Here is a 14562-nt window from a genome sequence, read left to right as displayed (position 1 = left end):
GTGGTACCAACGCCGACATTGCTCGCGAAGCCCTTTATCGTGACGATGACCACAAGGACCCCTTGACGAGGGAAAATCAGGCCCTATACCGCGAAGCCCATTACACAGCCGCACCTTCGACGGTTGCTGATGATGATAATGGGGGCAACGATGAGGCTTACCCTAGCGCCACTGGAAAGGTCACGGCAGTTACTGTCAATGTGACCGAAACTCAAAGGGGCCTCCCAGTGTCGCGGCTTCAACAGCAGCAGAGGCCACATCTTCAACACCAACATCCAAACCATCACCAACACCAGCAGCACAATTTCGCCGAAGCAGATGACATGCCCTCTCCCGGAGGCAACATGCCTCAGGGCCATCACCAACACCGCGGGTCACTGGGCTCAAGTAACCGCCACCGCAGCAACAGCTCCCTATCCAACCTTGGTGCCCAGGCCGGGTCACCCCCAACTCGCGGCAACATGCTGGGATATGACCCTAGTCAGATGTACCCGCCCCAGCCTAAGTTTGCTCCAGCCAACTCGCCGCGGCAAATTCCTACCAAAGATATGGGAGATATAAATACGGGCGACGGTAGCGGGCCAGACCCTACAAACTACTCGTCCTTGCGAGGATACCAGTCTCAGACCAACAACGCGTATCCCCAGAATATCTATAGCAGCTCACAATTCTTAGGTCGAACTCCCAACTCCATGACTCCGAGAGGTGCCTCCCCGGCTATGCTGGATATTGTAGGTGCCGGCAGCCTGCCGCAGGGGGGCAAAGGGGACAGGTATGAGCGACCTGATTACTACATTGCCGGTGGTGGTGGCGGCAGCGGAGGCGGAAACTTGTCCCATTCCCCCCGGGATACCGGGCTGGGGTTGTCTGGACAAGTGGCTCGCCACGGATCGGGAGGTTGGGGTGCGAGCGTTGGCGGGCAGGAGTTCCAAGGTGGGAATCAGTTCGGACGGGACACGGGGTTCAGGCAGAGACAGGGACACGTGGAAACGGACCTCAATTTGGACAGTGACGATTAAATACTTGTCGTCTATTCCGTTTAATTCTCTTTTAAGCTTTTTGTTAGACCGTCAATAGGGCTCGGGTTAGGACGAGGCAACGGTGGGCACAACCGCCGAATACGAGTCTTTCTTTTGGATGGTGACGACTGATGCTAGGGCCACATTCTGTTATATTTCTGTCAATCAAGTTTTGCTCAATCATTAAAATTGCAGATGTCTCCTGGCCCCATATAAAGTTGCATACCGCGTAATGAAATCCGGAACTTCAATACGCATACATCAAGTACCTCCTCTCCCGCACCGAATGCAGCCGCGCAGCGCCCTGCGCGCAGTTGCAGTGGGTGCAGTTAGGCAGAGCTCTTCGAGCGCTTCCAAACGGCTGTGTTTTCGGCTGTTTTGATAGCTCTTCCGGCGAGGTCTCGATCAATATCGATTATGTGGTTCTATATCCTGCCAATGCATTTCTCTGTTGGCGGAGGACGATGTCGACAATCTGTCAGATGGAATGGCCTAGAAGGTGCTGGAACCTACGATGCTTAATCTTCGCCACTGGGATTCGTCATGTAATTGCCACATAAAGAAGTATAAGAGAGAGTCTTTTATGGAAGGACTGGAACGAGGCAATACAAGCAATTCACCCTTGAAAACACAATCCTAAAAGTGCTGTTGCAGTCTGACAGTAGGCAACCAAATGGGCCAGCCAAGGCCTGTCGGAAGCCCACTACCCGTGCCCCGCCCCGCTATTTTTACGGGTTCATGGCGGTTTATCGGGGGGTCTGGCTGTTCCGTGCATGTTTGCCTAGTTCTATCCGCTCTTGCCATTAGCACCACGGGGACTAAGGCTCCCTCCTGAACGAAAAAAGGCGGGGCGAGGCACGGGTAGTGCGCGCTACCCCGCCCTTTGCCCATTTTTCTTCTGGTCAGTTCTTTCTTGTTTCCCACTGCCCCCGTTTGGGTGAAGCAAAGTCGGCCCCCAACTCTCCCAGAGGGAGACAGCTGAGAGCATTGAAGCCCCAAAAAGTTCATCACATAATATTCGAAGCTATCCGCAACCACGAGATCATTTTTCCCGAGTTTTCGCAGCGTGGATGTATTAGTCCCAGACTGCGCAACAGCACGCCTCTCACGACAGGACACTGTTCTTTCAGCTGAAATCAATCGGGATCGAGAATTACCTGCTATATCTAGTGGCACCGCATATCATCCGTGATCATGGCCCTCGATGCTGAAGCATGTCCCGCTTGCCAAGACCTCGCGTTCAAGAGAAGCCGCGACGTAACTCTCTCCGTATCCGACATGTTGGAACGGAGCGAAAAAGGTTGTCTTGGATGCGGTATGCTCCTTGACGCTATTGACTGTGGTTGCCCTACTTTCTTGAAGGAGCACGGCGCGGAAAACCCCAAAGTGACGCTCGCGCTTTGCGATGCTGGGCTGAGGTTGTTTGTGCCCAGCGTAAATGGAGGGTGGCCTGACATCTTCTGGGAAGCAGGTATTTGTCTTACCCCTGCTTTTTTTTTTTTTTGCTGTTTCTTCTTCTGTTTGCTTATTCACCCCTCTAGACGATCCTAATGCCTCATTCTCGGAGGACGTAATTCCGTCATGCCTCAGCATCCTGCCACACTCCGGCACCACCGCTGCCTTTGAGCGAGTCGCAGCCTGGCTTGCCTATTGCTCCGCCCACCATGCAATGTGTCGAACACCGGGTGACGGAAACTTCATACCTAAGCGACTGCTAGATGTTGGCTCAGCTGGGGAAGTGGGCAAAGGAGCACCAGACTTCGTTCGCCTCGTCGAACTCGGAACGGCACAACCACGCAAGAGCACGGTACCGTATGCGGCATTGAGTTATTGCTGGGGCGGGGACCTGACAGGCATCGTCACGACAACAAAGCTGACCGTGGGGGCACATTATCGCGGCATCCCGCTGGACGCCTTGCCCAAGTCCATCGCGGATGCCGTCTTAGTCTGCCGAGGCGTCGGTATCCCTTACCTCTGGGTAGATGCCCTCTGCATCGTGCAAGACGACGAGGACGACTGGCGACGCGAGTCGTCCCAGATGGACGCCGTCTACATCAATTCGCATGTAACCATCGCGGCGCACCGGGCCACCTCGTGCGGGGATGGCTTCCTGGGTGAACAGGTCTACGGGCAGCCCGATTGGCAGCGGACATTCACCACCACGCTCTGGCCTAGGGGCACCAGAAATAGCCAAAAGCCGGGCCAAACGAAGATGCTTTTGCGGCAGAACAACTCTCCGAGGAGCTGGGCGGCCAGGGCGGCTGACGACCAGCGCTCCTCGGCACTAATGCGCCGCGGCTGGGTGCTCCAGGAGAGTCTGCTCCCGCAACGTATCATCCACTACACGGAAAAGGAGATGGCCTGGGAGTGTGTCGGTAGCTGCACTTGTGAGTGCGGGCACGTCGAACGCGACCAAGAGAATACCACGCTTCTCAAGACGCATATCCTGCAGGGCGGCTCAGTTTGGCAGGAAGAGTTCCCAGAAGCCGTCTGGTTACGACTTGTCGAGGAGTATACAAGGCGCAGCCTCTCCCGGACATCTGACAAGCTAGTCGCCGTTTCCGGACTCGCAAAATGCCTCTTTGCGGGCGGTGCAGAGGTAAGCGTCTTCTCCCGTCCGGGTAAAATGCCATGCTGATAAGGAAACGGCATAAAGAAAACGACGCCCGGTCAAGGCGCCATGGTAAATTCTAGGTATCTCGCTGGCCTATTTTCTTCTGCGCTTCCCTGGCACCTTCTGTGGTGTGCCGCAGACTTCACGGAGGCCCGCGGAAAGCCCGAACCCGGGCGAGGTCGCCCTCCGTACCGCGCCCCCACCTGGAGCTGGGCTTCGATCGATAGCCCTGTCACATATGATCTACTGAAAGACCGACAATCGCATATTGTTTGGCACGGCACAGAGACATTCTGCGAGCCACGGATTGAGGGCGACCAGACTGGGGCCGTTGTCTCGGGGCAGCTGATGATAGAGGGAGCCTTAGTCCCCGTGGTGCTGATGACAAGAGCGGAGCTGCCAATAAATACGCAAGGCCAATCCACCCTGGACGCGCGGAGCAGGAGGCGGAGCTTCGTCCGTGGGCCGAACGGCCATATGGAGGATGTGTTCTGCGATTTCGCACGACCCATACAGCTGAAGGTCGGCGACGCCGCGCATGGATGCTGGACATTGCAAGATCACTGGTGCCGCAAATGCCGTCCACACAAGAAATATTGGAACGATGTGGAGCATGGCTGCTTGAAGATTGCTTCTTTCTTTTCGTCAATCATGACAGCGACCTATTTCCTTGTGCTAGAACGTTCCAAGCAAAAAGCGGCCTGGGAGCGTGTGGGTGTAGGAATTGTGGAAACAAACCCCGACGCCCGTCTGAGACGAGAGTGGAGACGGGAAAAGAGACGAAGACGAGAAGAAAGGCGAGGAACGGATAGTCGTCACTCTGGATCTGACGATGGACAGCCAACATACGAGGAGCAAGTGGCCAGGTGGCGCCGGTCAAAATTAGACCTAGCCTTGTTCAAGGATGCCCGAGTTCAGAAGGTTAAGATTATATAGCCATTGAAGACCAATATCCTGGCTACTTGTCACACGGCAACCCCGGTAGGTTTCGCGCTCTGGCAACCCAGAGAATTAGCGGTTTATCGAGGGGTCTGGCTGTTCCGTGCATATTTGCCTAAACCCAAGACTAGATAAAGACAGGGAAAAACTCACAAACAGTATGAGGATGGCCAAGATGAGCAGAATCGCCACGAAATTGCACATGTGCGAGAGCCAGCGGACCCTGCGCGCGCGCCCAGAACTGGAGCAAACATGTCGCGCTGCTGACGAAACCGTAGGAAAAAAGGCCAACGACCAGCAGCCTAGCCCGACCGTCGGCGTGATAAAGTCGGCCTAGAAGGCTATCATCACGTCTATCCATACTAGGAAGAAGCATAGCACCCCCAGGATCCACCATGCGAGTGGGCGCTTCAGGTGGTTGATCCCGCTCACTGAGGAAGGAGGAAGGCCTCGTGGTTGATGAACATGTTGGCTATTTACTGAACTTGCGTACATGTACGGCTCAACTGAGCGGCATACTTGGCATTCGGAATTTGTTGGTTGAACTTGACATGCGGAAACCAGTAGGCTGCCAAGCCCAGGTTTTATATGCAACGGCACGGAGAAGTTTCGCATGGACTTTGCTGCCTTTTCCGTCCGTAGCTTCAGCCCTCCTGGCTCAGCCGTGATATTCGCTGAGCGCTTATTACAAGGACGGTAAATAGCTGGGGGCAGCACACAAGGCTGGGCGGCCTGAGTCTGAGATGGGATATCTTGCTGCGCGCGTGTCGGGAAGCAGAAAAATTCCCCAAATAAAAAATCTCAACGACTAACAAGACAGTGTAGGTGAAAAAATATCAAGAGCCAAGATACGGACTCTTATCGATTCGGAGAGCTTGCTAAATGTAGCACAGAGACAGAGAAGGATGTGAATTGCATATCAGGCAGTTATGAAGACTTAATCGTCAGGTAAAGTAGGTTTAAGTATCTGTTTGCCGGGCGCACTGATAGGGTGGCAGGGTGGCAGGAGTGCATTCGAAGATGCCGAGACCGGATGACTTTGCGTCACGCATGGGCGGGCCACTTAATCCCGAAATCCTTGCCTCCTGGTGGGCTACGGCCAGAGGCATCGAGGTCGCTGTTTCATTGGCGGCCATATTAGTAATGGCTGGTTCCGCGGAGCCTGGATGTTTACAAATGCTCGGCGATCTGAAGGGGGAGCCCGCCTAAAACACTTCCGTCGCCAAAATTCCTTGGAATACAGTCCCACCTACTGCAACCACCTTACGCGCAGTGCCCGCGTTCGCTCTATTCAAGACTATCGCTCCAGCTTAGCGTATGCATAGCCATGGCCTCGGAGACTGTACCAGCAAGCACGTCACCGCACCGAGGAATAATGGAGGTGCCGGTGGCTCCGAGAAAGGTGAGGCGTTCGAACTCGCGCTCCCTTGTACTGCAGCGGTATAGTCGTTGCATCGTAATCCATACTAATGGGCAGCCCCTGGGTAAAAGACGTGCGACAAGTGTTACTTGCGTAGGATCAAATGCGACCGCCAGCGGCTGCGCTGCTCTAACTGCATTACTTACGCCACAAATTGCACATACGCTGCTCCGAGTCGCCCATCTCGGCCTCGGCTGAAGAAGCAATCGCCCTTCACTAGCGCCTCGACGACCGCTCCCGATATGGCCAATTTGCATGCCTTTGTCATGCAACTACAGGGCCAGGTAGCCGAGCTGACCCAGCGACTTGGCCAGAACGTCCAGCAGCAACAACCCCCGGTGACGACGACGCCCATTATAGCACCCTCCGTAATAGCTTTGCCAACGCCGTCTTTCACAACCGTAGCTGGATACCAAGTTGATGGGGAGGACAACCCCGTGTTTAGCACGGGCTCGGCCAGCATGACTCTCCCCCGTTCCACCAGGTCATACCCATGATCCACATATTTCTGGATTCCTTCAACACGGTGATGCCCCTCTTCTAGCTCAAGACCTTACTCAAACTGGTTCATGATTTCTAAGCCTTTCCGCATCAGCGAGACCCAGTATCGTGGGCCGCCATCAATGCTGTCTTGGCTTTGGCTTATAAGCAGAACTTAACGGTGAACTCTGGTCTCCGGGGTGACGACGATCAGGCAGCTGAGCATATCAACAATGCCTAGTCGGTCATCTCAGCCGTCATGCTTGGCGACACGGCGCTGCTCAATGTCCAAGTCCTCATGGCGATAACTGTGCTTCTCCAGGCATCCAAAGACCTGAAGCCGTCTCTGATCCTTATCGCCACGGTGCTGCGTCTAGCTCACGAGCTTGGACTGCATACTCGTGCTGCCGCAGCCCACCTTAAACCCGACGTCGCCAGGCAGCACTCGCACGTCTTCTAGATCGCGTATACCCTCGACAAAGATCTGAGCATGCGCACTCGCAAGCCATCCATCCAGAACGACGATGATATTGACGTTGACATGCCCGCGCCCGTCCCCGATCATCACCATTCCCTGAACCCTGGTGATCATCCAGGTGACGACGCAGATAACGAAAGCGTGGGTGTGGTCACTACGCTGTCTGGGAACGCCAGGGTGAACTACTTCCTGGCCCGTATCCGGTTCGCCAACATACAGGGAGGAATCTACGACTACCTCTACTCGGCGCGGGCTCAGACACGGAGCGCATACAAGCGCGCCTTTGCACTCGAGAGCCTTGTCAACGCGCTCGACGAATGGAGGCTGTCCATCCCGCCCGAGTTCGGTGCTATCTTGGCACCCAAAACATTGTCTCCCGAGTCGCTCTCCTTCTTCTGCGTCTTGCACGCTACCAGTTTCGCCTGCACGACCACGATCAACCAGGCACACGCCTGGAACGAGAAGTGGTTGGAGAATCTGCGCAACTACTACAAGCAGTCTAGCCAGTTGCGGCTGCCTTCTCGCCGGGAGCCTCTAGTACACGATGCCCGCGATTTCGTAGCTCTGTTTGAGATGGTCCCGCTTAGAGGCTATAGTTTGATATGGTAAGTCAATGTAGGTGTTCCGTACCAACAGGGCCGGCTCGCTACTCGTTGCTCTGGCGCTCTTATCTTGTCCTTTTTTTTTCTTGCTTCTTTAGAAATAAGAAAAGCTAATCAAGCACCATGGATAATAGGGAGACGACTTGCTCGTATTTAACAGCAGCGACACTGCTGGCTGCAAACAATGCGTCTCGGCCTTTTGACGACCGGGTGCCCACGGATGTCAAGCTTATCAATAACGCTGTAAAATTTATTGATGATCTGACAAACAGGGGGCCTATGCGGGAAAACGAACACTTGCAGGTGGTTCGCAGCGCATGTTTCGAGCTAAATCACTATGCGTTGAGGAAACGGGATGAGACTTTTACCATGGAGCTTAGCAACTATAGCGTCTTCTAAGTACATAGATCTACATGATTCCTCTTGAAGTTTGAGTCGCGATTGTAATTTGCTACGAATATTGAACTCGTCGTCAAGTATCATGCGCCACGTGCCGTATATGAGGTGCAGCAGATGAAACTGCGCGCCGCAGCCAAACTATCCTCAACCGCGAAACCCCGAGTTCCCTTGAGAGAGTTATGCCAAGAAAATCCTGGGGTGTGCTTATATGAGCTGGCAAACACAGGTCTAGTTGCAAATAACAACGTACACGTGTATTAACACACCAAGGAATACGCCCAGATCTCTCCCTCTCGCCCTGAACTCAGTGCCGCCGGAAAATTCGTCGTGGTTACGGGTGGCGGCATAGGCATCGGCCTTGCCATCTCCACTGCCTACGCTCAAGCCGGGGCGAAAATCATCGCCATCCTCGGTCGCCGCCGTGAAGTGCTGGAGGCCGCCGCTAAGCAGATTAGCGCCGCCAACCCCGAAGGCACCACCGATGCCCTCTTCGATACTGCCGACATCAGCAAAGGCGACAGTGTGACCGCTGCTATCGGCGGCTTCGCTAGGAAGACGGGAGCCAAGATCGATGTTCTGATCAGCAACGCCGGCGTTCTGCCCCAACCCAGCTTCGTCCTTGGCTCTTCGGCGCCTGAAGTCCATAAAGGTCTCGAAACCAACATTCTCGGTCCTCTCAATCTCATTGAAGCCGCCGTGCCATATGCTGCACCCAACGTTTCCATCTTCAACATTTCATCAGGTATCCCCCATCTGCGGGCTATTCCTGGCGGTACTTGGGCCTATGCTGCTACCAAGCTCGCCGTCGTTAAGACGTTGGACTACCTTCAGTTCGACAACCCGGATATGCATATTGTCACGGCCGGCTTGGAATGAGGGCGGAACTCCTCTATTGGGCGCTATAGACGAAGATTCTAAACTAAAGGGAAAAGGGAAAAGAAGCTCAAAAGCCTCCCCTCGCGAGATTCTTCCAGGGCGTCTCAAGGTGGGGCTCTGGCTGGTCGGGTGGATCCACCCAACTGGCGTCTGATTAGTCAGAGCGTCTGGGAGGCCTGGAGGGCCAGGCCCTCACACAAGTAAGTGATAGTCGTACAAGGAGCGGATATTTGGGTACTATAGGCCGGTGGTTATATATGACTATTTCATAGGGAGTATATAAAGAAACTATGTAGTACGAGGTAACTCTCTTATAACTATCCCAAGTGTAGTAAAGAGACGCTGGAGTTCAAGCACTTGAATCGTTTCAAGAACTATATAGAGAGTGTGAGTGTAAGGGCAGGTACGCCGGATCAAGGTAGTCACTGTGACGGCCCGCCTTACGCAGTAGGGATGTCAATGGTTGAAGGCAGTAGCGAATGTGGATTTAAAGCTAAAGAAGAGAAAGGAATCTATCGCCAGGTCCGCGCAGGGCGCGGAGAAATACGTAGTGGTGCTCAGTGCGCACAGGCCACACCCTAAGCACAATGCAGCCAATAGAATCAATTCTGTCACATGAGCCCTGTGGCGACCGTGACAGTCACAATGCAGGTAAGAAGGTGGGCGAGCAACGAGTAGTATTGGTGTGAGACTTCAACCTAGTCCTCGCAAAGGAAGGTGGGCGAGGGCCACTGTTTATATACGTGCTCAGGGGCTCAGGCCCGGGGCGCCATGGCGTAGCGTAGTGGCTTGTGCCAACTGGCAGTGTTCCAGCCAGTTGGTAACAGGTGGTGAGCGCGGCTGGTGTTCGGGTTGTCCTTTCCTTACAGTGAGGGCCTGGCCTTCCAGACCTCCCAGACGCTCTAACTAATCAGACGCCAGTCGGGTGGATCCACCCGACTGACCAATGGAAGCCCGACCAGAGCCCCACCTTGAGACACCCTGGAAGAATCTCGCGAGGGGAGACTTTTGAGCTTCTTTTCCCTTTTCCCTTTAGTTTAGAATCTTCGTCGATAGCGCCCAAATAGAGGAGTTCCGCCCTCATTCCAAGCCGGCCGTGACAGAGAGCGTGCATAGAGCAAAGCTGAGGGTATAGCAATTCAATACTATTAGGATAATCCCGAACTGTTATGTCCGCTTCCCGTATTAGAGTTTATTCTACTTAGCTTACAGCTTTCATTATCCCTTTGACCGCGAGAAGACCCCACGTTGTATCAACCCCACACTACCCCTGTCATCGCAGGGGTACGTGAAGGTACAATAAAAACATCGAGAAGCATCGCGTCTATTGTTTTGGCGGTAATTGACACTCCCCTACATTTCAAATGGACTCAACCGACCCAATCCTAGACTCTATTACTGTTGCTGTTCTACCTGATGACCTTACTAATGCATGCACTGCAGCATGCGAGCGCGAGGCTGTTGGAGGCTGCACCTACCTGCCTGACGAGCCGGCTACCACCGAGGCCGGCACGACCTTCGAGCCCTTTGTTGTGCCCAATCGCGATCCCGAAGTTCGGGAGTTGCCAGACACGCCGCTACAGCTTTTCCAGCTATTCGTGCCCAAAATACTGGTAGAATCATGGGTCAAATGGACCAACGAGTCGAATATATCCGGGCCTGCGGGGCCGCCGCAAGAGCACTCAAGGAAAATTACTTGGACATCTACATCTGTGGCAGAGGTCTACTTGTACCTCGGTATTCTGATTTATATGGGGGTTCATAAGGAAGCCACAATCGAGAGCTACTGGGAGGCTTCCGGCGAAGATAGGAGCGCGAAGCATTCATTCTGCCGCTTCATAACCCGCGACGGCTTCGAGATATTATCCCGGCGGCTTCGTAACACGAGCGGGTATCTCGAGGCACGAATTCACCCTGCGTTGTATGCAGTCAGAACAAAAAAGTACCTCGCACGGTTCTGGGGGAAATATCTGGAAATCGACGGCTTCGTCGGAAGACCCGGTCGGGCTGCCGACAGTGCAATGTATCACTTTGTAACAAGTACGATTGTTGGTACTTATTCCACCAGCAAAATAGATAGGGAATTGATGTACCTTTGAATGGTGACTTTTAGTTGGTTCAAATCCCTGTCTGGTACGGGAATAATCCTGGAGTGGGGTCTTCTTGCGGTCAAAGGGATATCCGGGCGTGCTATTATGAGATTAACTAGTATTCTAGTCCAGCTCGCTATATACCCCCTGTCTCGTTACCTCTATTACCTGATATAACTTGAAGGTCTGATGCGGGCACGCTGCATGTGGCACGAAAAGTAGTGTTGTAAGGCTTGTTTATTCTCAAAGTGTGGGCAGGATGCAGGGCTTGGCTATGTAGTCCTAGTGACCCCACCTGGGCACGCTTATCTAATCTCGCAAGGTGGGGAAGGCGTGCACCTTCTAAAGGCTGCACGCATTCCGTATCAGAGACCGGCTCCTCGAACGGAGTGGCAGCGGGAGTGCTCTCTCAGAAGGGGGAGGATAACGAGTGGCACCCAGTCGCATATTACTCAGAAACCCTCCAGGGAGCAGAGCATAATTATCCAATACAGGATAAAGAACTGCTCGCGATCGTGAAGGGTCTAGATAACTGGAGGACAATGTTGCAAGGACTCCAGGAACCATTCCTCGCCATCACTGACCACGAGGCCCTCAAGTTTTATTCCGAAAAGAGGCTCCAGGTTACTGGGCTGGTTTGAATACACCAGCGAGTTAGGTCAACACTGAGTTTTGGGTTTGTGGGGGGGGGGGGTGGTATCAGACTATCCAAGGCATTATTTGCGAGATTTTGAGAAGCAACGGTAGCTATCTAGGCAGAAATTCCTATAAAATGGGAAGAGACGACATCGCACAAAGATGCTTCTTTTCCTCGTCTACTATGTATGCTTCTTTAAAATATCCCGAGGGCTCGGGGTAGCGTCCCCCGTACCAATCACATACCCCCTGCAAGCCACCAGAGGTAGTCGACTTCACGGCCGCGGACTTCTATTACTCAGCGTTTCACTGTGCCTCCATGCTAAACCCTCATATACACGGGATGAACAGCATACCGCCTGATAGATGCACGTTATTAGCTAGAGTACTAACAATTTAGATCATGTTGTTCTGCTGAAAATAAACACTGTCTCGTCCATGCAGTGAATAGTCCCATAAGTTGCTTATCATGAAGTGGCTATTACGGTAGGTTATCCGTGTGAAAGGGGCAGTCCTCTTCGTGAACACTATTGTCTGTCCTGACAATCTCTTTGTAATCAGCCAGACACTCCCAGCAGAACTGATACTGACACTTTATACCTGCTCCATTTTCCATAAAAGTTGTCAGTGGGTGTATTGACCATCAGAAAAGAATCAAGACATCCTTGGTTAGGCCGATTAGGCGTAGTTAAAGCCACCCTCGCAGCGGGTATGCCCGTTCCACGGCCTACCACACTGCCAGCAGAACTGGTGAGTACAACCAGAGCCTGGTGGAGTGGTCAACTGTAGCCTTTACCTTCTATTAAAACGTCAAGGCAGTAAAGAAATCTGTGCTCACATGTCATGTGGGAACTGCAAGTATTGAATCAGCAGAGGCTCAAGTCTTGGAAACGGAAGAGACTCACCATCCCCCATTCTTCTCAATACTCCTCGCACAGCCTGGGCATCGCTTGGAAATCTTCCCGATGACCTCCTCGCTGGCCTGGATCTCTCGTGCACGCCGGATCCGATCGAGGATCTTGCCGTTGCTCAGGCCATCACTTACAGTTGACGGCATCGGGAAAGATCGAATCAGATCCCACTCTTCACATGACACACCGGTGTGCCAAAGCGATCTGTGCTGGAAACACGTCTGGCCACCGCATGAGGTGCATTTCACAATGGGCTGGTCTACGCCACCGTCGTGGATCTGTCCGCTACCGCAGCCCGACGCGCACTAATCACATCAACATCATGGTTGCTAATTCAGTATCACTGAGAGACATAGTGACATACCCAAATAAACCCCTCAAAACCTTCCAGCGCCTGGCGAATCACCATATCATTATACTTTCGTCTCGCTACGTCGTCCGCATACCGCTGTATTGCTTCATGGCTCAAGATTTCTTCGCACTCTGGACAAGCAATGCGTGACGACAGATTGCCGCCAATATTGACAGCTATGGCAATCCGGATACAATCCAGACATGTACACGGGGAATGGTCGCATGTGCTTGTCAGCGGCTCTGTGGGAAAGTCGGATGCCGCCTTTGGTTCGAGGCAGACGATGCACTCTTCGGACATTTTTTCTCTTACTTATGCTAGGCTGAATCAAAAGCAGAGGAGGGCTGAACAGGAAAAGAAGGAAGTGAGTTAAAAAAATGTGATGGGGGATGTTGTCAGTTCCTAGTTATATCTTGTCGCATGCACCCCAACCACGCTGACGTCAATCCGCAATATACCTTCAAATCGACGGTAGGCCTCATCACATCACCATGAGGCCTCCCTCCCCCCTCTCAATTCTCACGCCCAATGGAGGCCGAGACCAAATGCCAAGGGCCTCAGTGCAGTAGGGCTCATGCGCGCGATTCGTATACCCCGCACAGCGAGCAAATAGGACCATCGGGTCAGCCATTACGGTTGAGCTCCACCAATAACCTTTCTCGTTAGAAAACAAGTCCGGAAACATCCACTGAATTCGATCCTTAAGAGCCGCAGATGCTAATGTATTTACCGACGTAAGCGGTGTGGATTAGTGGCGTGATCTTACGAGTATAAGTTAAGCAAAGACTTATGGAGGTCTCACTCCTAGGTCGATTCATCAAGCACATCTTTATATACAGTCTTTCATCTGCACTAACTATCCCATCAACTGTGAGACTCTTGTCCTTCTACTCCCCCATGGTCAACAATAAAGAGGTGTTATTCTGCCTGGCAATCTGGTTTTGTGAACCCAATAAATTAACATTACGTTATGGCACTCGTAACATTATTAGCGAAGCAACTCAACAGCCCCCTATATTGCTTATATCCTCCGTCAAATAGAATCTCCCTTTAACCGTTTATTAACAATGTCTTGTCTGTCCACCCAAAAACCAACACTGTATAGAGATTAGACCTTGTGGCAAGTCCAAGTCTCGTACTGAGTGGCAGGCGTCGAGATGGAGGTTGACGTGGTGGTACTGGTGCTCGGGTAGATGGTGGTCGAGTACTCAGTTGTGTCGTAGATGGATGTGCTCGTCGTCGTGGTGACATACACCGACGTGCTCTGGTTACAGTGAGATGTCAGTTACATCAAGGCTTTCATATGGATAGTATGGGGACACAGTTTGGGGGTGGGTACGTACGGTTGTTGTGTCTCGGTGACGGTCGTGATTTCAACCTCACTTCCACGCCACACCCATGGCCATGGCCACGTAACGCCGGTGATGGGCTACATGCTGGTCGTTGACGTCAGTTCAACCTCGGTGACGGTCGTGAGTTCAACCTCACTTCCTCGCCACACCCATAGCCATGGCCATGGCCATATAACTCATGATCAGTAGTTGACGGTGAACTCGAATTATCCCCTCCTGGCACAATCAGCATTGGCTGGCTTGCAACACTACCGATGACTCACGGTCATGATGATCAACCCGAGGCCATTTAAGAGGGCCACCATGAAGTATTACACCGACCTTGAGTCTGCCTCGCCGTCGATATTGATAAGTATAAATTCAAAGGACTCCCCTTCCTTAACTCCATCATCAC

At 52.8% G+C, this 14562-nt stretch overlaps 4 protein-coding genes across 4 annotated transcripts; 3 read left to right on the top strand and 1 right to left on the bottom strand.

Annotated features, from left to right (window-relative positions):
• Nucleotides 1-2213: 2213 nt before the first annotated feature.
• On the top strand, nt 2214-3883 carry B0T26DRAFT_677056 (heterokaryon incompatibility protein-domain-containing protein; the record flags this gene model as incomplete). The annotated part of the gene is made up of 4 exons (XM_060440051.1): nt 2214-2276; nt 2382-2490; nt 2561-3618; nt 3773-3883. The coding sequence occupies 4 exons, from the start codon at nt 2214-2216 to the stop codon at nt 3881-3883; spliced, it is 1341 nt and encodes a 446-aa protein (XP_060293939.1).
• Nucleotides 3884-5947: 2064 nt separating this feature from the next.
• On the top strand, nt 5948-7951 carry B0T26DRAFT_741664 (uncharacterized protein; the record flags this gene model as incomplete). The annotated part of the gene is made up of 7 exons (XM_060444001.1): nt 5948-5974; nt 6064-6360; nt 6537-6557; nt 6588-6672; nt 6727-6902; nt 6933-7456; nt 7825-7951. The coding sequence occupies 7 exons, from the start codon at nt 5948-5950 to the stop codon at nt 7949-7951; spliced, it is 1257 nt and encodes a 418-aa protein (XP_060293938.1).
• Nucleotides 7952-8212: 261 nt separating this feature from the next.
• On the top strand, nt 8213-8827 carry B0T26DRAFT_648917 (uncharacterized protein; the record flags this gene model as incomplete). Its single annotated transcript, XM_060438042.1, has 1 exon — nt 8213-8827. A coding segment is annotated over one exon (615 nt), but the record flags the coding sequence as incomplete, so codon positions are not given.
• Nucleotides 8828-12454: 3627 nt separating this feature from the next.
• Nucleotides 12455-13116, bottom strand: B0T26DRAFT_741663 (uncharacterized protein; the record flags this gene model as incomplete). The annotated part of the gene is made up of 2 exons (XM_060444000.1): nt 12455-12769; nt 12829-13116. 2 exons carry the CDS (start codon nt 13114-13116, stop codon nt 12455-12457), a joined length of 603 nt encoding a protein of 200 aa, XP_060293936.1.
• Between the last annotated feature and the right edge of the window lie 1446 nt (nt 13117-14562).

Source organism: Lasiosphaeria miniovina (genome assembly GCF_030549165.1).
Source record: "Lasiosphaeria miniovina strain SMH2392-1A chromosome Unknown B0T26scaffold_5, whole genome shotgun sequence".
Lineage (NCBI taxonomy): Eukaryota > Fungi > Ascomycota > Sordariomycetes > Sordariales > Lasiosphaeriaceae > Lasiosphaeria > Lasiosphaeria miniovina.
This window is presented reverse-complemented; position numbering and strand designations above follow the sequence as displayed.